Genomic DNA, 24,502 nt, shown 5'->3' on the forward strand with positions numbered 1-24,502 from the left:
TCAAACTTCGTAAATCTTCGGAAACGTTCGTATGGCCTTTGAACAGCACTCGGATAATCTTCGGAGATCTTCGGTCTGGAAATTGCTCAAAATGCAACAAGTTGCTCGAGAGGAAAAAAGTTGCTCGAAGGGGAAAAGTTGCTCGAAACATGAAAAGTTGCCAAAAAGTTGCAGAGCAACTTGTGGAAAGCCCTAGTCTGGCTCCACCGATACCATAGCTTTTAATCGGAAAAGTTATACCTTTCTTTGAAATATAAGCCCATCAGCTTGCATTCGACAGGGCTTATTTTTGGAAGGACTTTTGAGGATCCTGAAGTGGGGGGGGGGGGGGAGGGGGGGGGGAAGTATCAATCCCATTTCCCAACCCATTTTTTCCAAATCCCAATTCCCAGTGTTCAAATCCCATTCCCACTAGCAGAATTCAGAAAAAATCCCAGTCTTATACATACCAGCTCTTTTCCCAGTTAGCATCTGAACAATTACAGCTTCTAAATACGACTCAACAAAGACCCAAAAATTCACGAGGATTTGCGAAGATGTTTTGAAGATGATAGGATCCTTTTAGGTAATTAAAAAGTGCAAGTAGGGAGGTTATAGTGATTTAGTTTAGGTTATAAGTTTCTGCCACCTCCTGCTGGAAGTCTGTCGTTCGACTTGTTAGTGTTCTTATTCTTCCAAGCCTGGTCAGACAATCATGCTCAGTGTTGTTTCAAGAGCGTTGTCTACCTCTTCTTCAGAGTCACTGTCACTGTCGCTGGCGCTAAAGATGTCTACCTGTTCGTTGTTAGGAGACTTTGGTGGTAAACTGACTTCCTCATTTGAATTAGGCGGCTCATCAGTTTCGCTTGGAACTCTTTGTACAGCTTTCAGTGAATTTAAATTGACTGGTTTCATGACCGTTTTTAGCCTGCATAGCAGGCGCCGTAGTTTCGAGCGCGCGTATGGGAAACGCGAAAGGCGCGAGGGGGCCACGCGTTCTCGCGATCGCGCACTCTTTTAAACGCGCTAAAAAACGTGAACAGACCGTTTTAGTTTCATATAAGTTCAGAGGCAAAAGTACCCGCCCTGTCCATTGTGTTTTTTGCCTTACATTTCATTGTCTGACGGATTTACCATCCATTAAAAAGGGTCTGCATGGGGGTGTTGGAATTTCAGTTATCAGTTAAAATATAGGCCATTTCTCAGCTAACAGTTAATTTTGACAAATCTGAGTTAACTTCCACTTCTTATTTACTTTTGCTGTATTGTATCTTAGCAACGTTGTCCATCTCATTAGCCGAAAAGTGTCAAGTAGCATCCGATGATTTCCGCTCACTTTCCAGTCACAAGAGGGTCTCAATATGCTGACCTAAGATAACATGAGTTTCATAAAAAAAAACTCACCACCCAAGTAAGAATTAATAATCTAGCACGAAGTTAATATGCTGCTCTCAGATAATGAGTTCCATTAGGAACTCACCACCAAAGTAAGAGGGTATTATCCAGCAAGAGGTCAATATGCTGCCCTCACATAACGTAAGTTCCGTAAGGAACTCACCAGTCAAATAAGTAAGACAGAATAATACAGCACGAGGTCATTATGCCTTCCTAAGATAACATGAGTTCCGTAAGAAACTTACATGCCAAGTAAGAAAGAATAGTCTAGCAAGAGGTCAATATGATGCCCTCAGATAACATGAGTTCCATACGGAACTCACCACCCAAGTAGGACAGAATAATCTGACACGAAGTCACTTTGCTGCCTTAGACAACATGAGTTCCACAAGGAACTTACCACCCAAGTAAAAGAGAATAATCCAGCACAAGGTCAATATTCCATAAAGAACACACCACCCAAGTAAGATATAATGTTCTAGCAGGAAGTGAATATGTTGCCCTCAGATAACAATAGTTCTATAAGGAACTTAGTACCCAAGTAAGACAGAATAATCCATCCACTATGCTGCCTTAAGATAACATGAGTTCCACAAGGAACTCACCAGCAACCACGAGGTCAATATGCTGCTCTCAATTAAGAAGAGTTCAATATTTTACTCACCACCTATGTTAGAAAGAATACTCTAGCACGAAGTTAATATGCTGCCCTCAGATAACAAAAATTCCATAAGGACTCTCGCTCCCAAGTAAGATACAATAATCTAGCAAGAGGTCAAAATCCTGCCAACAGATAAGATGAGTTCCATATGGAACTCACCATCCAAGAAAGACAGAATAATCTGGCACGAGGTCAATATGCTTCTCTCAGATAAGATTAGTTCCATCAGGAACTCACCACCCAAGTAAGACAGAAAAATCTAGCATGAGGTAAATACAGTGCCGTAGCAAGGGGAGGGCCCCCGTGCCCCCCCCCCCCCAGTTTTTTTCCCAACAAGAGTTCCATAAGGAGATAACCTTCAAGTAAGACAGAAAAATCTATTACGAGGTCAATATGCTGCTTGCAGCTAAATATGAAACTCACCACCAAAGTAAGGCATAATAATCCAGCACTGACGAGGTGAATTTGCTCCCCTCAGATAACTTGAGTTCCATAAAAAAAAACTCACCACCCATGAAAGTAAGACAGCAAAATTTTGAGAGAGGTCAATATGGTGCCCTCACTCATAAGTTTCGTTAGAAACTCACCACCAAGAAAAAGAGAATAATCCAGAACATTTCCATAACGAACTCACCACCTAATTAAGACAGAATGCTCTCATATAACATGAGTTCCATAAGGAACTCACCAGCCAAGTAAGTAAGACAGAATAATCTAGCACGAGGTAAATATGCTTCTCTTAGTCAACATGAGCTCCATAAGGAACTCAACAGCCAAGGAAGAGAGAATAATCCAGCACGATGTCACTAAGCTGCCCAGAGATAACATAAGGTCCATAAGGAACTCGCCACCCAAGTAAGACAGAATAATGCTTCACGAGGTCAATATGCTGCCCTCACATAACATGAGTTTCATAAGGAATTTACCACCCAAGTTAGCCTGAATAACTGAGCAGAAGGGCAATATGCTCCCCTCAGATAAAATGAGTACCATAAGAAAATGTAAAATCCATCCAAATAACACAGAATAATCCAGCACGAGGTCAGTGCTGCCCTAAGATAACATGAGATCCATAAGGAACTCACCAGCTATAGATAGAATAGATAGAATAATCTAGATAAATAGAATAGATAGAATAATCTAGTACGAAGTCAATATGTTGCTCTCGGATAAAAAGAGTTCCATATTTAACTCACCACCTATGTACGAAAGAATAATCTAGCACGAAGTTAATAAGCTGCCCTCAGATAACAAAAGTTCCATAAGAAGCTCACCTCCAAGTAAGACACAATAATCTAGCAAGAGGTCAATATGCTGCCAACAGATGACCACAGATAAGATGAGCTCCACATGGAACTCACCAACCAAGTAAGACAGAATAATCCAGCATGAGGTCAATATGCTGCCCTCACATAACGTGAGCTCCATAAGGAACTCACCACCCAAGTAAGACAGAATAATCTGGCACGAGGTCAATATGCTTGCCTTAGATAAGATGAGTTCCATAAGGAACTCACCACCCAAGTTAGACGGAAAATTCTAGCACGAAGGCAATATAATGCCCTCACATAACGTGAGTTCCATATGGAACTCACCACCCAAGTAAGAAACTTGCCCCCCAAAAAAGTAAGACAGAATAATCTAGCACGAGGTCAATATGGTGCCCTCAGTCATTAGTTCCATAAGGAACTCACCAGCAAAGGAAAAGAGGTCAATATGCTGCCCACAGTTAACATTAGTTCCATAACGAACATACCACCTAATTAAGATAGAATGCTCTCGTACAACATGAGTCCCATAACGAACTCACCATCCAAGTAATTAAGACAGAATAATCTATCATGAGATAAATATGCTGCCCACAGATAACGTGAGTTTCATAATGAACTCACCACCCAATTCAAGGAAGAATTAATAATCCAGCACGAATTTAATATGCTGCTCTCAGATAATATGAGTTCCATAAGTAACTCACAACCCAAGTTAGGCATAATATATTAATCCAGCAGCAGGTCAATATGCTGCCCTCTCATGATGGGGTTCCGTGAGGAACTAGGGGGAACTAACCACCCAAATAATTAAGACAGAATAATCCAGCACGACGTCAATATGCTGTCCTCAGATAACATTATTCCCATAACGAACTTACCACCCAAGTAAGACAGAATAATCCAGCACGAGGTCATTATGCTTCCCTAAGATAACATGAGTTCCTTAAGAAACTTACCAGCCAAGTAAGAAAGAATAGCTTAGCAAGAGGTCAATATGATGCTCTCAGATAAAATGAGTTCCATAAGGAACTCACCACCCAAGTAGGACAGAATAATCTAGCACGAGGTAAATATGCTGCCCTAAGATAACATGATATCCATAAGGAACTCACCAGCCAAGTAAGAATTTAAAATCTAGACCGAGGTCAATATGCTGCTCTTAGATAAGATTAGTTCCATAAGGAACTCACCACCTAAGTAAGACATAATGATGTAGCAGGAGGTTAATGGGCTGCCCACAGATAACATGAATTCTATAAGGAACTCAACACCCAAGTAAGACAGAATAATCTAGCAGCAGATCAGTAAGTCCTTTTGTATAACAGGAGTTCTATAAAGAACTCACCACCCAAGTAGGTAAGACATAATAATCTACCACGAGGTCAATATGCTTCGCTCTGATAACATGAGTTCCATAAGGAACTCACCACCAAAAACAGAATAATCCAGCACGAGGTCAATATGCTGCCCTAAGTCAAAACATGAGTTCCATACGGAACTCACCAGCCAAGTAAGGCAGAATAGTCTAGCACGAGGTCAATATGCTGACCTCAGATAATATGAGTTCCATAAGGAACTCACCAACCAAGTAAGCCCAAAGGGTTAATTATAAGGGGTCGTACAGTCCGCGGACCGACACATTTTGTTCTTTCTAGACCGCAGTCCGCTTTAGTCTTCTTCTTATTAAAGACCGAGACCGCCGATTATAATTTCCTTCATTTCTTACGATGTGTTAGTTGTATATTCATATTTCTTCTCACAGACACCACAAGAATATAAGAAAGAGCATAACCCCGTCCGAAAGAAAAGATTTGATATCAAATGAGCTCTTTTCAAACCCAGAGAATGCAGGGTATTTTTTAAAGATGCGTAAAATTAAAAGTTTGGACGGTTGGCCGGTGTGCCCGTGTGGTCTTTCTAACATGAAGTAAGTGTCTTTTATGTGGTGGTTTAATTGTCGGTGAAGTAGATGGCTGTGGGTCGTTCGTTTTTGGCACAGACTTCAAGTTCTGTTGAAAGACGATATCTACAAAGCCTTTCTGCTTTCTGAAATGTGACATTACGTTGAATCACTCTAACAGAAAGTGAAGTACACGAGCCATTCTGGAGCATTTCCAATTGATCTTCAGTTATTAGAGCGAAGGAGGCTTTTTATGAACTTCCCCTTCAATGAAGTCGATGTTAAACACGTCGACAGCAAAATCTGCAAATCCCCTTCGTCTACTCCATTCCTGTTTGCACACATTCTACAAATATTCCTCTCCATCTGGGTCGTTGAACAATCCAATGGTAATTCCAGTTTACAGTTCTCGGTGTGTATGAAAACATTTTGAGTAGAAAAGTACTTAACTTCCACGGGGAAAAAATCGTGACAATTCACGGAAAAATAAAACAGGATGGGTAAACATGCTAAAAATGGACACGAACCAGGTGCTTCAACAAACTACTGCTGTCACAACCCCAGGAAATAAGTGATGTCTCGACTGGACATGGTTACAAAATATTTTTTCCCATTCCCATCTGTCATTTTTTCTCTCCCATCCCCAGCGACCAAATCCCAGTCCCAGTGACCTAAATCCCATTTTCCCAGGACAAAAACCGGCAATCCCAGTTCCATTTTACCCCTTCTGGACCCTCATTTTTGCGTCTGAAATTGGGAGGGGGGGCTGATTTTCGAAATTTTCGGTATAAACGTATAGTTCTACTATTCTACGTATGTGCCACCCCATAGGGAAGGCGCTGACTAGAAGAAACTAGTGCCACTCAGATAATGTTCATGTATTATTTTATTACCATAAACCCTAACGTCTGTGAACACAACAACGAATGACCACTTTACTGATTTATCACAGCTCATTTGAACAAATACATAGTTTGTAACACAATTGCGCATCAAAACATAAAACGCAATAACTAAGAACACAGAAAACGTTTTGTTGCCATGCTTGAAAAACTTTGAAACTTCTTTCGAAAATTTCTTTCGATCTCAAGAAATTTCTTACAGTGAAAGTGTGAATTTTATTTTTTAATAAATTAATAAATGTTTAATATATACACATTTAAAACTCTATACTGCAATTGTTACTCATATAACGTGTATCGCCAAAAAGTTAAATTATTTCCCTACGTAGAAACTTAACTTCAATGTCGTTGCGTGACGAAACTGTCACATTACAATGTTAAGGCTTCATAAGCACTAAACACTATTTAGTCTCTTACGCAGACGTTCTTTTTGCTTGTCACACAATCGCATGACGAGCCAAAAGAACGTCTGCATAGGAGTCTATACACTATTGGGAACAATCCACTTCTGGCCCTCTTTCCGTCACGCAACGGTTCTCTCTTGAGAGAGCTTTTTGCCTTTATTAGCCTTGCGTGACGGATAGAGGGCCAGCTCATTAATCTTAGAATGAGACGCAAAAATAACTTCTTGGTATATTTAGCGTAAAAATAAATTATGCCACCCTTGATTTTACAAAGAAACGAACAACGTAGGGAGAGATGGGTGACAGTATTTCCATGAGGAGGAAATATTTTCTTTAACAGAACGAGTAAGAACGCTGAACAAATTTTAACGTATTTTACATCCCCAGCGATCCAAAAGAAACGAAATTACTATGGATAAATCTTAATTTCGTTTTAGCTAGGCTCTTCCAATGATAAAATTTGGATATCGGGTGCGGAACTCGCCATGTGTCTTGAAAACCTGGTGTTATTCCGCAGCGAACTTGAGGGCATCATCTGCTGCTCAGAATACTTTCGATCATGAGTAGGACTGGGACTACTGCTTGGCCGGTCTGGACTGCCTCGACTCCACGAAAAAGTAGATAGTGAATTGGGATCGAGGCCGCCAGGAGAGATCTTCCGCGGACTCGGGAACAAACCTTAGTGGAATTTAGAATACCATTTAGGGCTACCGTAAATGATCTAATAAACGCCCGGGGCGTCTATTAAATTTTCGGGGTCCTAGGGGAGGCGTTAAATAGATATGAGGCGTTTATTAGAGAGAGGCGTTTATTTCACTTTTACTGTAACAACGTCAACAAAACAAATAGGATGCGTAGTTTGCTAGCGCTAGCGGAGTAAGATACAAAACAGAGTTGGTGAGTAGGAGACTTATCTTATCTGCGCTAATGCAAAACCTAGAGATGCCGTTCATAGTTGGATATCAACGTTTTCATCGTCATCTGGGTCAACCATGTTGGAATAAAGCATTTCATTGGTACGAGCGTTTATTTGAGAGTGGGCGTTTATTAGATCATTAGCACGACAGACGGTATTAAACAATGAGTTTTGTTTTCCCGAGACTAACAGGAAATATCCACCGTCCTGTCTACTTAGGGTAATAGAAAGTTTAAGAGCTCAGTGCTGACAAAAAGATTTACCTACCTTTTGGAGATTGAAGTTTAGGTGCAGATGTTTTGATAGAAAGTTTTGGTGGTGAATGAGTTGAATACGGCTGTCGAACAACTGAAAAAAAAAAACAACAACAGTCAATTAGTCAAGGAAAGTCAAGTAATTTGAATATTTAAAGGAGCCGTAAATGTGAACAAGAAAAACTACATTAGACGTGACAACAGCAGTCGTGGCATTCTCACGCGAAATTAGTATTGATCAAAGGGACTGTGTCGCGGATTTTAGCCAAACTTTGGCATCCGAAATGACCATCAAATTCGGTGAAATAAAAAATAACCTCTTAAAACCGTGAAGGGACATTTCAATAACACAGCAAATACGGATGGTCCAAAGGGACGACGATTGAAACGGATTGCAATATGGGATTTTGAAATATTGTTGGGCTGAACAGTTTTCAAAGTTAGTCTCATTTGCTTGTAACTTTGAATTATAACGCCCAGGAGACACATTTGGTTGCAATGAAGCTATGGCTTTGTCATTTGGATCCAAAGAAGTAATTTCTTTGTAAACATTAAGTTTTATAGCAAGTATTTTGGCAAAACTTTAAAAAAAAAAACTTTACTCAGCCGTGACACAGTCATACTGATTTTCTTTCATTTGTTGCGCTATTTTTCCCGCACTTTCCGCCGGCTACATATTTCTCCCGCGCCCTACATTACACTGGTTACGTGTGGGTCTTTCCCCACCTCTACACCTTGGTCTGAGGTGCGTGCGTTTGCTTTTCCCGCGCTTTCCGCCTGTTGCACAACGTTTTTCCTTTTCCCGCACTTTCAATGTCCTGGAAATGAGGCTATTTATAGCAGCAATAGCGAGTATTTCAGGTTTATTTCTAAGTGAGTCATTGATAAGAAAATGCTGTAAGTAGATTACCACTCGTTGTTCCAGTAATCCCTGTTGAAAGCACGGCTCTGCTAAGGAAATTATGTTGTACCGGACCTGAAATATCAACCAAATAAAAGTGTTTTTGTCCAGTTCATTCTCCCAGTCAATTGAGTATAAGAAAAAACATTCTCGAGCAGCTCTATATGTTAAAATAAACGTCTAATTTGGGGGCTGAGGCTGGGCGTTCTTATTTTTTTACGATTTGAGGCTGAAAACGTTCTTAAGACGTTCTTTAGTGGCATGTTATAGTACTTCGATAAATCATTGCGGGCCGTTACAAGGAAACTAGATCGAAGAGATTGTTCGCAATGGTGGGGGACCGCCAAGAAACCACCAGGAATATAGGGGAGGCCACCTCGGTTAGTAATATGTTTGTAATTTAGTTGTGAATGTGCGGCTCAGACTTATTTCATTAAAAATCCAATCATTTTTTTCTCATAAAAAAGCTAGTCGAACCAGTGATCGATATTGGGAGAGAATTCCAAATTTTAGGACCCTGGTTTAGTATTGTAGTACGACAGTGATGTGGTCGATAATACTTTTTTAACCCAAAACATATTTTGCCTAGTATACAAAACAACAGTAGTATTCGAAACAACAGTCGATAAAGGGCAAGTTGTTCTTGCATATTACAAGGGGGCCCGGATGCTTTTGGCACACGTTATAACTTGAATAATCTTTCATTATTACCTTGAACTGAACTGTGTCTTCCTTCTATGACGTGATTGCGTTCGTTGGGCGTACCCTCGTTGCGTGACAAGTCTTCTATGGGAGTCGTGACAAGAATCACGCCAGGCGGAATAGAGAGATCGTCGTCATCTGATTCGGATTCCAGTTTCTCTGTTTCTTTGTTATCCAACTGCGTGTCACTTGGCGCCGCCGTAGTGAGCGCATGTGCAGAAGGTATGGCCTTCGGAGGTGGCGCGGGCGCATCACCCTGGTGAAAACGATAACGTGACGGTCAACCAACTTACAAAGTGCAGGCAAGGAGTAAAGCCTGGTTTTCACTATCAAAGAAAGCACACGCGCAAGCACAAGCACGATCACGCTGAAAAGGACAAATTTTGCAAGCACAAGCACAAGCATCCAAATGCAATGCGCTTGTGCTTTTGCTCTAGTCGAAGCCGTTTTCACGGAGAAATAAGAGCTGTTATCCTTGCGCTTGTGCTTGGCGCTTGTGCTTGCATCGCTATTGAAAACCAGGCTAAAGATTGGTGTGGCAGGCGTATAAATGAGAGTAAAAGAGGCCAAATGGGCCTGTAATTAGTGCAAAAAGAGAGCGCTGCTAAGGGTGTCCCGTCTTCTTAGTGCAGAAACGTTGGGGAGGGGGAGGGAGCATCGTACTCCAAGCCAATCACATACGCCCCTGGGGGGGGGGGCACTTCCGGTCAACGCTAAGGGAGGAGCATCTGTCAGACGTGCAAGAGGATCAAATTTTCCAAAATGTCTTTAACAGTGTCCGGTGTGTCCGTAATCGATTAATTTTGCGTCAATGAATAACTAGGCGATTCAGACGTTTCTGCTTCAAGGTTCTTTTTAGGTTGTGAAGAATATTATTCTACATGACACGAGCGTGGGACAAAGAAAAAATCTGAGTCCCCGACGGGAATCGAACCCATGGCCTCCCAGAATACCGGTTGGGCGCTCTAACCAACTGAGCTACGTGAGACTCGCTGTGAGCTAGGCCATTTACTAGGTTGTTCTTTAGACGTCAGAGGGCAAAAAATGTACGCTCTGAAGTCACCGATGCCACATGCTAGGTAATGTCGAGTACAGTCTTAACAGGTTGCGGACCTCTCCTAGTAGCATTTTGGGGAAGGAGTTTCATTCCTTCCTACACCATATTATCCCACCAAACACGATCCTGATAAAACGACTTGTGCTGATAAAACGACTTACGCTACACTAGCGATACTTCGGCACTGAAATGTGTGTGTGTGTGTGGGGGGGGGGGGGGGGGGGGGCTCAGTCCCCCAAATGTCCCCTTGTCTTGGGGGCTTCAGCCCTTCCCCTATCCTACTGCTCCGCTGACTATGTAGTACCTGTCACGCAGGGAGTAAAATTAAAGATGACATGTGTAAGGAAAACTGAAAACGTTACTTCACGCGCGCTTCAAACACTGGATTCATTTATCTCACCTTTACTGCCAAGTCAATGAGGTATATCCATTGGTGTCTTTTTAAATTGGTGTCGCACTAGAAGGGTAAAGGAAAAACAACTTTAATATTTGTAAAACCCTCGAGTTCGTATACTCTAGCAAGCTTATTTTATGACTCCAAAAACTACTTCGAGACAGTGCGCAAAAAAGACAAACAGACTGTTTTGCGATGAAATTAATTTTCTTTTATGCGCTTTTTACCTTTTCGGAGTGAATTCCCAGTAACTCAATTGTCTTTACTGCAACACGTTTTTTGTGTACCGTAAATTCCAAATAATTTGAACTAAGGTAAAAACAAAACGTGAGTTTCACGTTTTCACGATTGTCCGTTTTGCTTGGATTGTAATCCATTTCCACGACCATTTCTGCCTTCTCTAGCCTTCCTCACTTTAAATTGCTCACCGTTACAAAATAAGACTGAGTTGTTGTTAGATTTCCTGCAATCTCCTTCCTCGTCCCCAGGCGCCGATCGGCCTGTCGGTAAAGGCGGGAAAACGGGAAGCGCACGTCGCAGGGATAGATTGTTAGGGAGCGAGTTGCTGAGCTAGTCTGAAATGTAAGCTGTCCTCTCGTCCCAACCCCCCAACGGAGGGGCGCGGGACGAGAGGGCGTCTGACATTTCAGACTAGTCGCGGAGCGTGTCCCACTTCCTTTTCCCATCAGTCCCACAACGCCAAGCGAACCGCGCACAATCAATCCCATAAAGAAAAACGCACCGCGCACGACCAAAGAGGAGAACGCCTGGGGACGAGGAAGTGCAACTTCGTTAATTTCTTTACGAATTCTGAAAGAAGTCGCCTTTACCTTGAACAGATGAGTTCCTCGTTCAGTGCTGATGTAGAACGGAAAGCTGTAGGTTCCTCTCTTCGCTACGTTACATTTGGTGCTTGACGTCAACTCGATGGAACCTCTAAACTGCAAAGTACATTTTTAAAAGAAAATGTATCACATTAATTTACCAAGCACGCGGGCCGTATTAGGAGAAGGTCGGCCCCTTGATTTTGACAACGAGCATCAAGGAGTGTTTATTACAAAAACGTGTTCTGAAAAAATTAAAGAACAAAGAAACTTGAATAATACTTAATTTTTTGCGCTTTTAATTTTTTTTTTAACAATATCGAAATTTGAAAATAGTGTAATTGTAGTCAGGGGAAGACATAGTTTGTTGAAGGTTTGTCGCTGACTGTGTTTTTGATGTTATTTTCCAAGACGTTTCGGCTACTGCTTAAGCCTTCATCAGTTAAAAAATCAAAGCTTTCACACGCGATTTAAAATAGCAGCACGTTAGCGCGCGCTTTAAAACATAACGTGTAAAAGTTTGAAACAAAAGAAAACGTGGCGCGAAACTCATGCGCGTGACAAGGACTTGTAAACCTCTGGGATGACAGCATGGTCGTTCCCAGAGTGCGTATCCTTTATGGACAACCAGGCTTCCAAAAAGAGTCGCTTGTGGTAATTTGGCTTATGTCCAACTATATTAACGGCATTGAAATCCATGTGGTGATTATTGTCATGTACATGACAGGAGATCTTTGAGTCATGGTCGAATATCGAAATTTACTGAGTCCAATACATGAAATCTTAGACGGGCACTAAAGTATTCTGATTGGTGATTGGCCCTCGGTTGGTTTGGATACTGGTTGGTATATACGTTAATACGGTAAGCTTGCTTTAAAACAAAACAAATTAAGCGGAAGATGTAAAAGGGTTTGCACGTCCGTTTGCACGTCCGTTTACGACATACTTCTGCTTTGAAATTTTCGTAAAGAAATGAAGAACTGCCTCGGCACTCGAGGTTTTTTAAAGGGCTGTCCTTTGGTCTGGGAGCGTTTGACTGTTTGAGAAAAATATATTTAAAGCTAAATGTATAACAGCGAGTTGTTAATGAAGCCACTATAAATAAATATGCATTACATGAGCGATTTTAAAAGGATGTCATTTAAAGATTAATAAAGTTATCTTACATTATCCCGGTTTGTTGTTGCTCGATCTCTGTAAAATAGCATCCATACTCCTCGAATTACAACCCAGTACTGAATCCACTAAAAGGAAAAAAGAGATAATTAACTCATTAATTTCGCTTTTCTAGCTTAAAATACCCCAGGGAAAGGTGAAAATAATTCGTACGCATATTCGGTCATTGAATTATTTATTTGTGTTGTTGATCTGTTTGTTCTAATGTCTGAACTTTTGTACAGAGCCTACTTTGCATATATATATAAATAGTTTACAATTTATGATTAAATCAAGTCTGACTTCGCAGAACAGCTGGGATTGAAACTAAAGACGCTATTTTTTTCCCATTTGGAAAAAACACGGTATAAATTTACGTAGTTTATTTCCTCAAACGGACAAGAAAATTAACTAAAAATTTGGTGTTTTAGCAGTTAACTTACATTTGTAATCAGCTCGTTAAAACTTCATTTGGTCTTTCACTTTATAATGAATGACCCGCCTGAAGCTGACATCAAATTATCACTTCAATATGTTGGCGAGAAATTAACGTGGTCCAAAATGACCGAATTTCGCTAAAATTATCTCTCGTTTAGACATAGTTTTCCTTTTTTCCGTTCTCAATTTTATGTGTTGTGTACAATGATATAAAAGAAAACGAATATGTCGGTTTCATTTGTTTAAACTTCAATTTCACGCATGGCTAACTAATATATTTAACCCAGCTGTAATCGAAATCATTTTCGTTACTTTTCGAAATCGCGACGATTTCGGTGGTTTTTAACACAAAATACATGACTGTCATTCAATAAAAGTTTTACCACATCTTACCTTGCTACGACCTTCTTTCCTTAGCAGATAATCTTCGCAATATTTCGAACCGTCGTTCGCCATCTGCCTGTCTGTAGCAGAATTAACACCTCGTCAATTCACACATTTGGAAAATAGAGTTTTAAATGCCGGTGATCGAGCGCGAAGAAAGATGACTTCTGCAAATGTCACGCTAGGCAATGTATTTTTTTAGCAAAATGTTTGCTACAACAAGAAAGCGTTTGCTCATAGTCCAGTAAACTTTGCAAATTCGCCGTCTGCCTAGCGCTTCCACTTTTAATTGTCAAACACTCAACGAAATTTGACCGTTTCATCAACATTTTGCGCCAATCTCGTAATTGCCACGAAAGTGCTTGCTTCCTTTCTTGTTTATATAAAAAGCAAGCATGTTTTAGTTCAAAAAATACAGCGCACACTGAAGGGTTTATAAAACAAGAACACTCTAAATTAGTGCAGCAAAAGCTTAATTAGACCTAGCGGTTTTCTTTTCAATTCAGACGCGGCCACAATTGCCCGCCTTACCTCTTATCGGTGGCATAGCCTTGGCCTTCCCTTTATCTAACGCTTACATCTTTCACAAAATTACTATTTATTTATCTGCCGAACTAACTGAAGAATAAAATAAGATTTTGCGACCGCTACGATTCGCACATCAACTGTAAACACTGCAATGCATATTCAATAAACATGGTCGCCGTTGCATTTATATAAACATCCCAATAAATTACTCAAAATTTACGGGTCACAAGATTTGACCACAAAGATTGCTTATCAAACAAATTGCCTTTCAACGTGAGAAGAACGAAAGTTGGACGAAACAACAACAGAATCAGCCTTCGATAACTCGTGTCGCAGCCATGTCACTTTGACAAACTGATTAAAAGCGGGTACTTTTTAAAAGTAAATATAAATTCCTACCTGTCATAAAGGCCTATGGCTTGCCATAATCAAGTCGGGTTCGTTACATGATAGCTTGAAATGAACAAAACCCCAAAAGCTAATTCCCTTCGACCTTTTCAATCATTTTCTTCGCCATTTTGTATCCCAGCAACAACCGCGTCTCAGGAGGCCTGGAGTCACGTTCGCGTGACATGACACTTGTCAGCGTGATGCAAAAAGATCACGCAAACCAACGAAGTCCTCACGGGTACGGTCAGGCGCCGGTTTAAATAGCGAGTGCCCGTGACCTGTAAAAATTGTCTCGCAAAAATACATAGAAAACCATCTTCTTAGAGGAGCTACGTGCACGATTTTACAAATTGTATTTTTCTCCGGAAATTTCGATGCAATGGAGAGGCTCCTGAAGGGGTAAAATGGGAACTGGGATTTGCCTATTTTGACTGGGATTTGCCTATTTGTTCACTGGGAAAATGGGATTTAGGAAACTGGGACTGGGATTCGGAAACAAAAAATGGGAATGGGAAGCATGTCCGTACATGACTAAACCTGCATATTTGTGTGGCGTTTCTTACATGCAACGTGTGCACTAGGGTAAAAATAGTTCGCTAAAATGAAAAATTCAACTACGCAACAAATTAGCGCGACATCTGCAAGAAAAATTGTCGGAACCTTTGTCTAAAGCCATAATGAATAGGAATAAAACCCACAAGTACTAAATTTTTGAATTTAACATCTGTGCGTGCGTTTCCAAAGGTGCTGTCGATTATGGTTTGGTTTCTTCAGCTTCCCCCCCCCCCCCCATTTTTTTGGGGGCGGGGGGGCTGGGGCTGACAGAATTCTGAGAATGCGCATGCAGGTCAATATTAATTTCTGGACTCGCTCAACGACGCCTGTGCCTGGGTTCACCGAAGGGAGAGTTCAGGGAGTGGACTACATTTAGGACAATCAAAACAACAAATATATTATGCTTAAGCCCGGTTTTCCATACACTGGGAATTTTACTACTGGGAATGGGATTTGGACAAAAAATAGGCTGGGAAATGGGATTTGGGCAAAATTTGGGCTGGGAAATGGGATTTTGTACCCCCCCCCCCAATTCAGGACCCTCAATGGAACGAGTAGGTTCTTGTTACTCTATACCCACACTCCCCTCCCCCAGGCACTGTACAGTACCACGGTTGTTCGCTCGCCTGCTTTGCACATACGGCCTAGCCACAAAAAGCTAGGCTATATAGCCTATATTGAGAATCAAAGTCTCTTCGAGATACCGACTTTTTTTGCATGAAGTATGAGTCGAAGGTTTATCCTGTGCAGTCAAAAAGCCGTATGCATGATTTCAGCGTGGATTTTCTCGGAAACTATTGGAGGGATGAAGTTCAAATTCGGCGAAGAGATAGAGCAACAACTCACCGATCGATAGCCGTCGTCAGATAGGTGAGATTTTCAGTAGTTTGGCGTTAATTCCGGTTTGAAGTGGAGGAGGTCGCTGCTGGCGGCCGCCGACTTGCAAGCCTTGTCTCCTCTTTTTCTCTTACTGGCCTTCGGCCGGCTAAATCAGTTAAAAAAGTGCTTAAAACGGCCCGCGCAGGCGAAGAAATACAACACATGAGTCGATAAACGTTTCATTAAACTTTATTGAGATATTTAGAGCGAAATGTAGTTAGATATGTTATTTCCAGAGCTTTATTTCAGTAACCCTTATAGATTTCAAAATTTCTTTTGTTCGTCTCATGTCAACAACAATAATCTGAATAATTAACCACGAACACATAGGGTGGTCTGCCTGTGATGCAACATTGCTGTCAACGCGAGGTCACGTCCCTAACGACCTAGGCTGATGACGAAATAGAATGGGCGCTTGTAGCGACCAAATTTGGCCTAAAAAAGAAGCCTTAAAAGAAGCCCCCATCTCTTGCATTTGTTTTAACTTCAATAATATCTTTGAAAAGAGCAAGTTTTTTGGTATGGTTTATTTTTGACGTTTGTAATTTTTAAACGATGTAAGTGCTAGTGGCTATTTATTCGTGTTTTAGTTACGCAATCCATTGTTTGTGCGACGCTTTTTATAGATCGCCTTTCAGACACACGTGCGTTGAGATAAGAAAGCTGACATGTCACTTTTAACATTGTTATATAACGTTTGTAAATGACAAGTCACGTTTTTTCCACGAGATCGCGTGATCACCCACAGCGGAAAGTAATTCCTTGAGAAATTAAAATATTCCCTTGAGAAATTAAAAAAGTCCCTTGAGAGTAGACAAGAATGACAAGAATGTTCCAAATTTTGCCCCACATAACTGCTATTCTCCTATTTTCGCTTGTAAACAAGCAAAAAAAGTCGCAAAAATGGGTCGCAAAAAAAACACCAAGCAAGTGAGCAACTACAAAAAACGATCGCGACCAGAAGTACATGATTATGTACTTCTGTCGCGACTTAAGGAAACAGTGCTCCCCTCCTAAGCCCCTCTAGGGGTGGTAGGGGGTGTTGTCAATAGATAAGATCAATAATTGATAAAACTCGATAAAATCGAGAGAAACTAGTAGCTAAAAATGTCTGCAATTGAAAAAAAAAATCGATAAAAGGATTTGTTGTGGGTAATTGTTAATTATGTATCAATTTTCCAATTGGTTATTGTTAATGAGTTGGGACATACCAAAGGATAGGGAAAACTTTAGCCTCCTACGCAGACGTTCTTTGGGCTCGTCACGCGTTTCTCCCGTGACGAGCCCAAAGAGCGCCTGCGTAGGAGGCTAGGGAAAACTGTCATTTCGGTTTTTAAAAGAACCTTTCAAAGTATCTCAAACAGACCCACCGAACAGTCGATTCATTTAAGTATTTTAATGAATTATTCTAGTGAAAAATTAAGAAAAAAAGGGATATACCATTTTCCTATCACAGGTTTATGAAAGGGTTACCTTATTGTTACTTATTTTCGCGGGACTTAATTTTCGCGATTTTCAAAAAAAAACCGCGAAATTAAAGACCCGCGAAAATTAATTTTAAACGACTTCTATTGTATTTTTTTATGCTTATTACGTATTTTTGGCCAACTCGCGAAAATAAAGTCTCGCCAAATATTCCTGTTCCATTTTCGCGAAATTAAGTTCCCGCTAAAATAAATAAGGTACCTTTTCAGTCAAAAAATGGCATATGAAATGGTAAGGGGGGGGGGGGGGAAATGTTGGGGTGGAGCCTCCTTATCCCCATAAAATGTTTTTCGAGTACCCCCTAGGTATGTGGGAGAAAATCAGTTCTGAAAAGATGTTTACCTCTGCGCCAATTTATAGTTGGTGTTAAACAATATCACACTAGTCAGACAACTGTTCCACCATGCATAAATATATTAGTGATCTCCCATTAAATATACTATTTACATTTAATGATATTGTTCAACGAGCATATAGCATATCAACAATATAGTTAGTCAAAGTACTTAATAGTAACTAGCTCTAGCTAGGTTACTAGTTTGCAAGTGAGATGGATAGATAGGGTATATGGTTCAGATCAATGACTGGACTCTAAAGAAACCAGTCAGCTGCAGGATCAGTGCCAGGGCAAAAATACTTTGTTTATGATTTATTAAATACGATTTTAAAGGTAGCGTAATCACCTGTATTCAAATAAAAACTGTCAGTGCTTTGAGTGTTAGACCTATATTGGGAACTTTTCTGCTCTAACAAGAGACAGTTATGTTACTGCAGTGTAAGTCTAGCTTTAAGTGTTTCAAGCTGCTAACGACTAACAACTAAGTCAGCCTATCTCAACATACAAATTCTCTTTACTGATTTGTATAACTTTCTTATGGTATTAGATTACAGAATTTTACTTACTTATGTATTACTTACATATCGGTATCATGATGAAAAATTTGATGTTGATATGACCATGCACATCAGGCAGCCTTTTTGTTTCATTAGTTTTTGTCAAAATAAAACTTAATGGTTTCACTGATATATAAATGGGTTCAGGCAAGCTGGGGGTTACCGGTATTCCCTGTGATGAAATAGTATATTATATCATCCTCCTTGTGGCTTCATGCTACAAGAATTGGGATTAAGCACCACCAGGGTGGGGGGGGGGGGAGGGGTTGGGGACTCTAAACTGCTAAGGAGACCAACCTGGGTGTGGCTAATTTTTTCTTCAATCCCTACAAGAGACCATTTTCATGCCTGATTGTTGTTGGCTGCCAACACAGTATGTCAACTTTTTATTATTATTTCTTGGCAACCCTAAACAAGATCCTCATGGCTAAAAACATTGCCATACTGTCTTAACCACCCTATGTGAGACAAAAATCCCTTATTTTCACCCCTAAAGAAGATAACAAGCATTCCCACTCTTTTCTCTTGTATCTCCCCCACAAGGCTCAAGGCTAGAACCCAGACTTGACTCAAATATAACTTTATGCTGACTTTAAGGGACCGGTCATTATTTATGTAGAGGGGGGGAGGGAAAAATATGTTGGAAAGATCAAAATTTCTGTAAGGCCCCCCCTCCAGGCCATGTAAGTAGCAAGTGACCCCCCTTCTTTATTCAATATTTACGTGATGACCCCCCCCCCCCCACCTCATATCTCCCTTTATATGCCTCAAGTACCGGTAATTTATTATTAAATGCATGTTACATACAATCTTAATTGCACACTTGTTCTAATTCAAAAAGGCTGGATCAACACTTAGTCAACCAAGGCTTCTTTGCTATGGATACTTGTCCAGCAATACGGCAAATTTTTGGATGAGTTATGTGTATAGTAAACATACCTCTATTATTAACTCCTTAACTTTGGAAAAGTGGTAGTTTTTACAAATTATGCTCTCATGGTGAACACAAATGTAATATCCATGCAAAATATAATTCCTTTCCAATGATTTTCCTAAAGTTGTAAAGGGATTACTTTGAATTCTTGTTGTCATTAATATCATGTTTTATTACTTCTTGGGCTATTGCAGTGATAATCATTTTGTAAAAAGAAAATAATTTCAGTCAAACCAGATATTAAAGCAGATTATAAAGGTCTGGTTTCTTTATTAACTAAAATTAATTTTAAGATAACAATGGAGTTTAGAGTGAAAACAGTATTTCTGTAAAATACAACTCACTAAAGTTGTACATAATAGTGGAGTTTAAACAAAAGAAAACAATAGAAATAGCATAAAATTGTACAATTTAGCATCTCACTGTTTCATATATGGTGTTTGCACTGTTCTATTTAACTGTTTTACCCACCTCAAACTGCTTATCCCCCCCTAAACTTCTTTATAAAAAATTTTAGCCCCCCCTCTTGCCACTCTGAAATAGCCTTGACCCCCCCTTCTTTTTTTCCCTCCCCCCTCTACATAAATAATGACCGGTCCCTAAGATTTCAGGGAAACCAAGTAACTAATTTTATAACAATAAGAACACAAATTTAATGTTCACTTTGAAGGAAAAGTGAATGCCACTCCCTTTGACTGTGTGATTCACAAAATGAACATGAAAAGGATGATCTTGCACGATACTGACTGTTGATGGTCTTCAAAGGGTAATATAACTATGAACTTGTTGGCACGACTGCCATAGAAGGTCTTGACAAGTCCTCCAAAAGCCCCTCTCTCCTTAATCGGGCTCTTTCATTCTTAAACCATGTGTTCACATGCCGAGCAAGTACTTGTTCTTTTGTTTTACGCTGATCCAAATTGTTGAGGATTTCAGCATATCTAGTCAAATCCTTCAGATCTGGTTTAGGATTCTCCTCGTACCACTTTCTGAGTAATGGAATTTCCATTGAAGAATTAAAGACAATTTTCTTGCCACGTAGACTAATGAGCATTCTCTTTCCAGGTGACACTGATCCATCTTCTTCTTGTTCTTTGCTCAGCTGGGAATGTTCATACCATGCCGCAAAAAGCTTAATTTTCTCAGACGACAGACGACAAGGGTACTGATCTCTTGATATCTGTGACAGCATGCCCTACCAAAACCAATAACACAGGTGGTTGTTACTAAAATACTATGTAATAATGTATATGAAATGATTCATATATGAACTGCGGATGTATATGAAAGTGATAATTTCGCAGTGTTCTTTTTTATTAAATAAAGAAAAAATGGGGGGTTTTTTTTTTAATTTTTATTATTTATTTAGGGAAATAAGTTCACTACTGACAAATATCTTTATAAGAATGTCGACACAACATCTAAAAAAGACAACATAAAATAGAGATCATACCTTATTGTTACTTATTTTTGCGGGACTTAATTTTTCGTGATTGGAACATTTAAAATATAAAGACCCGCGAAAATTTACTTTAAAAGTTTTTTTTTGTTGTCTACGCATTTTTGGCCAAATAGCAAAAATTACGAACAGACCAACGAAATTTGCCTGTTCTACTACTGACACAAACAAGACATTCTTCAGTTTCAAAAGAATGGTAAGCTGCAGTAATGTATACAACAGTCAGATTTAATGTGATTATAGCTACATAATTACCTGTGAGAAGGGGCACATCATTCGCTCTAAATGTGTTTGACTGTAGAATTCTAGAAGCTTTTTAATGGCCGTCTTGACCTTCTGATCATCCCAGTCTTTACTGTAAAGAAAGTTTAATTTTAAGTGTTTAACAGTCAATTAACATTTTATGAGCTGGGGAGAATCATTCCCTGCAATTTTCAGATTAAATTAATCATTTTTCTATAGGCATCTATAGCTACCAGAGTAAATAAATCCGTATAAAAGTTGGGTGTTGTGTTGGACCAGCATCCATGAAGAAACCAAGAGAAAGATCAGGCTTGCAAACAACTCTTGGTAATATAATGCAATTGCAAAATAAATTATTGTAGTTAACTGGCCCCAAGATCTTTTTTCTTTTCTTCAGGTGCAGATAGATATGATAAGCAAAAAAAAAAGCTGTTGAGTGCTTACGTCATGATATATACATGTAAGGTATAGTTTTCACTGTACTAATAACTTACTCGTAACACAAATGGACGTGAATGCTGATTGCTGCATCTTTGGCAAATAGAATCTCACCAAATGCTTCATGTAATGTCGCTTCCAAGTCACCACCAGAAGTGTAGTCGGCAAGTGGGTGCGGCTTCCAGTGGTCACGCACTTGAATGAAAACTAGCAAATTTTAAAAATATTATTATACTGGTTAGACTCCATGTTAGTAGGAAGTTTAATTATACAAGGTTACATTCCAAAATTTCTTGCATTGCATTCCCGCACCCTCCCCTCTCTTCCTCTTGAGGTTTTAATTCGATCCTATCTACAAGCCCCAAAGTCTCAACATTTATTTGACAGTCTGTGATTACGGTCAGTGAAAGAATTGCCTTTGTTGAAAAAACAAAATCCCTGTAAGCACTAAAAGAGTTTGGATGGAATTATCAATCATCCATTGGCGAGCTATGAGGGCCACGGTAATTGGCTCATGAATGCTGTTTTTAACCCTTATGAAATAAAGTTGTTATCACCATTATGTTAAAGATGATTTCCAGTCTGTACTGCACAGACTCAGGGTTTGTTTTCATTTTTGTTTTGAATTCGTTGAAAAGTTACACTTCGGTGATAGCGTACATGAAGTTTTTTAGTTCGCCATTACAGATAGTTTCATTCAAAAGAATTCACGATGAGCTAAAACGTCCGTTTGAAATAGCGTCAAGCTTCTTTTACTCATTATTATTGTTTTGCAAGGATATCTGGCGTTAATAATGAAGAAAAAGGTAAGTTTTGTCCCGCAATTTTTATTTTTGCTAGTAAACATTCCTTCCGTTTGTGAGACTCACAAACATTGCAGGCGGAGATTGCGCAGTACGGACTGGAAATCATCTTTAATTTGATCCTACATGTATCTACAAGCCCCCAAGTCTCAACATTTTTTTGACAGTCTGTGAAAGAATTGCTTTTTTGAAAATAAAAAAAATCTTTTTGAAAAAAAAAAATTTTTGGAAGGAATTTTTAAAATTTAGGTTTTTGGGGGGCGTGTTTTTTAACCCCTATAAAAAAAATACAATTAAAAATAAAAGAACAGGCATGCCAAGATTGCCACACGCTGCTAGATGGGGGTGGATAGGGGAATGCAAATCCACCAATCCATGCTATTTGTTTGGCCAAATGGGTCAATAGGTGACTGTTTTTGTTCAAATCTGAATCCGCATTACCGCCGTACTTAAAAAAATTTGTGTGGTATAGTTTCCCTACATATGATGATAGGTGCTGTTTTAGACGCCAATTGCTTAAGAATTTTTTGTTTTATTGCTTGGTTTTGATTTGCAGCAATTCTGCCAACATACTGACGAGGACCAACCAAAGTGTCAGAAAAGTGATCCGAACTTCGTTAGTATCCATAATCAGAGCTTTCTAACATGAACAGTCCGGAATCGGAGCCAAAACTCTCAGCTTATCTGCGATCTGCTGCATTTTTGAAATCTGCAATGCTGGACACATTTTAAGGCCAAATCCATCGACCCGCAAACCTATTCACTCTCTCCCTGCTAGCATATAGTAGTGTTGGGATACCGTAGAATTCCGGTTATAAGCCCTGGGCTTAACAACTGGAGTTTTTGTGTGGGCTATAAGCGGAGGGCTAATTCGGTAGGGCTAAAGCGGAAGGAAAAAACGTTTCGAAACGAGCCTCGGGAGTGTGACGAAATACGTTTAAGTTAAAAACGCACAAAAAGCAACATTTAGCCCTGTCAGTACGTCATCTGGTAGAGGGGGGCATATCCGGGGGGAACCGGATGATTTTGTTTCCAGGTGATGGGCCTATAACCGGGGGGGCAAAGCGGGGGGGGGGGGGGGGCTTAAAACCCGGAATTTTACGGTAGATGAAAAACTAGATTGCAACCCTATATTTGTTGGTAGTGGCCATGGGTACTTAGTTCACCATATACAGTGAATACAAGTAAACAAAAAATAAAAAAAATGTCACCTTTAATTCACTTTGGGCAAGGTTTATTTTTGGCACAAGACAAATTACCAATCTTAGCAATATACTTCTTTTTTGGATCAAATCAGTTGGAACGTCGAAATAAGAAGTTTACCATCATCTAACATGGCATCTTATGAGTTGATGTACTGTAAGCTTTAGCTTGGAAACAAAGGAAAGTAGCCATGAGGTTTTACGGAATTTTAAACTGCTTGACTTGTTAGCTGTCAAGTCTATAACTTTCAGAGAGTTTTGAATTTTTTTTTTTCAGAATATCTTCAGTTAAAGGAAATACAATTTAAATTTCACGCCCAAAATCACTGCCCTTGTTTCCATATTCCGTATTCTAATGCGAGCGATATGGGTGGCCAAGTTTTTCTTTGTACCGATCAATGAAGCAAACACCGATACCTTACAGAATATTCAAAATGACACATGTAAGAATCACCGTGAGTAGACTTATAAAAAGAACACAATCGCGTCCACTGACCTTTAGCATTGTCTGCTTTCATGATAACTTTGCCGTCGATTTCTTGTTTCTGAAACATTTCGCTCAACACGCTCGCGGCGAGACTTGACAATTGTGTGCTCGGATGAAGTTGAATGCCATTTCCCCTTGCCACTGTTTCGACTTCGAGTCCTTCTTCGGTGAAAGTCGGATAGTGAACGAAAGAATTGAAATGAATCGAAGCCTCTGAAGCCTCCATTATATATATATAAATCCTTCCCGAGGAAAAAAATTGGCACCGAAAGCTTCGAAATTACTGATCTATAATCATTTCGAAGACAATATACAATTTATAAACATCCAACATGGCGGACCTACTCTATTGAAATTTGATAAGGGATTATTTTAATCCACCAATAGTTTATCAGAAATTTCATAGTCGCGACCAATAAGGATTGAAGATGATTAATAAACAGATGTCAGCTAATTGTATTGGGATTATTAAAGCCCCCCTCTAAAGCAAAGACAATACAAGAAATTTGTTTACAACACGTGGTAGGGTATATGCACACCATCTCGCGGGGAAGAGGATGATATGCACACGAGATTTTATTGTATAAAACAAACTAGCCCCATTTATCATGAAGAGGATGATCCGCACTAGGACACCCCGAAATGATCCAGTGGGACCCCTCGAGCGC

At 39.8% G+C, this 24,502-nt stretch overlaps 2 protein-coding genes and 1 pseudogene across 4 annotated transcripts; all 3 read right to left on the reverse strand.

Moving 5' to 3' along the window:
- LOC144657986 (uncharacterized) overlaps nt 1–24,502 on the reverse strand; it is a 522,126-nt pseudogene that overhangs the window by 209,194 nt on the left and 288,430 nt on the right.
- On the reverse strand, nt 6,075–14,828 carry LOC144656426 (uncharacterized). 2 transcript variants are annotated; one of them, XM_078516647.1, is made up of 9 exons: nt 14,465–14,828; nt 13,547–13,613; nt 12,727–12,804; nt 11,567–11,677; nt 10,743–10,799; nt 9,295–9,541; nt 8,593–8,658; nt 7,696–7,776; nt 6,075–7,190 (listed from the first exon to the last, which is right to left on the reverse strand). In XM_078516647.1, the coding sequence occupies exons 2-9, from the start codon at nt 13,607–13,609 to the stop codon at nt 6,946–6,948; spliced, it is 948 nt and encodes a 315-aa protein (XP_078372773.1). In that variant the 5' UTR covers nt 13,610–13,613; nt 14,465–14,828; the 3' UTR covers nt 6,075–6,945. The 2 variants fall into 2 exon arrangements, with proteins under 2 accessions (XP_078372773.1, XP_078372772.1); XM_078516646.1 differs by having other exon boundaries at nt 13,547–13,617.
- Nucleotides 18,640–24,338, reverse strand: LOC144656945 (uncharacterized). Of its 2 annotated transcripts, none has more exons than XM_078517207.1 (5): nt 23,844–24,338; nt 21,399–21,549; nt 20,917–21,016; nt 19,849–20,397; nt 18,640–18,790 (listed from the first exon to the last, which is right to left on the reverse strand). In XM_078517207.1, exons 1-4 carry the CDS (start codon nt 24,058–24,060, stop codon nt 19,978–19,980), a joined length of 888 nt encoding a protein of 295 aa, XP_078373333.1. In that variant the 5' UTR covers nt 24,061–24,338; the 3' UTR covers nt 18,640–18,790; nt 19,849–19,977. The 2 variants fall into 2 exon arrangements, with proteins under 2 accessions (XP_078373333.1, XP_078373332.1); XM_078517206.1 differs by having other exon boundaries at nt 18,640–18,854; nt 19,796–20,397.

This window comes from Oculina patagonica, chromosome 6, assembly GCF_052425735.1.
Source record: "Oculina patagonica isolate OP01 chromosome 6, crgOcupat, whole genome shotgun sequence".
In the NCBI taxonomy this organism is placed as follows: domain Eukaryota; kingdom Metazoa; phylum Cnidaria; class Anthozoa; order Scleractinia; family Oculinidae; genus Oculina; species Oculina patagonica.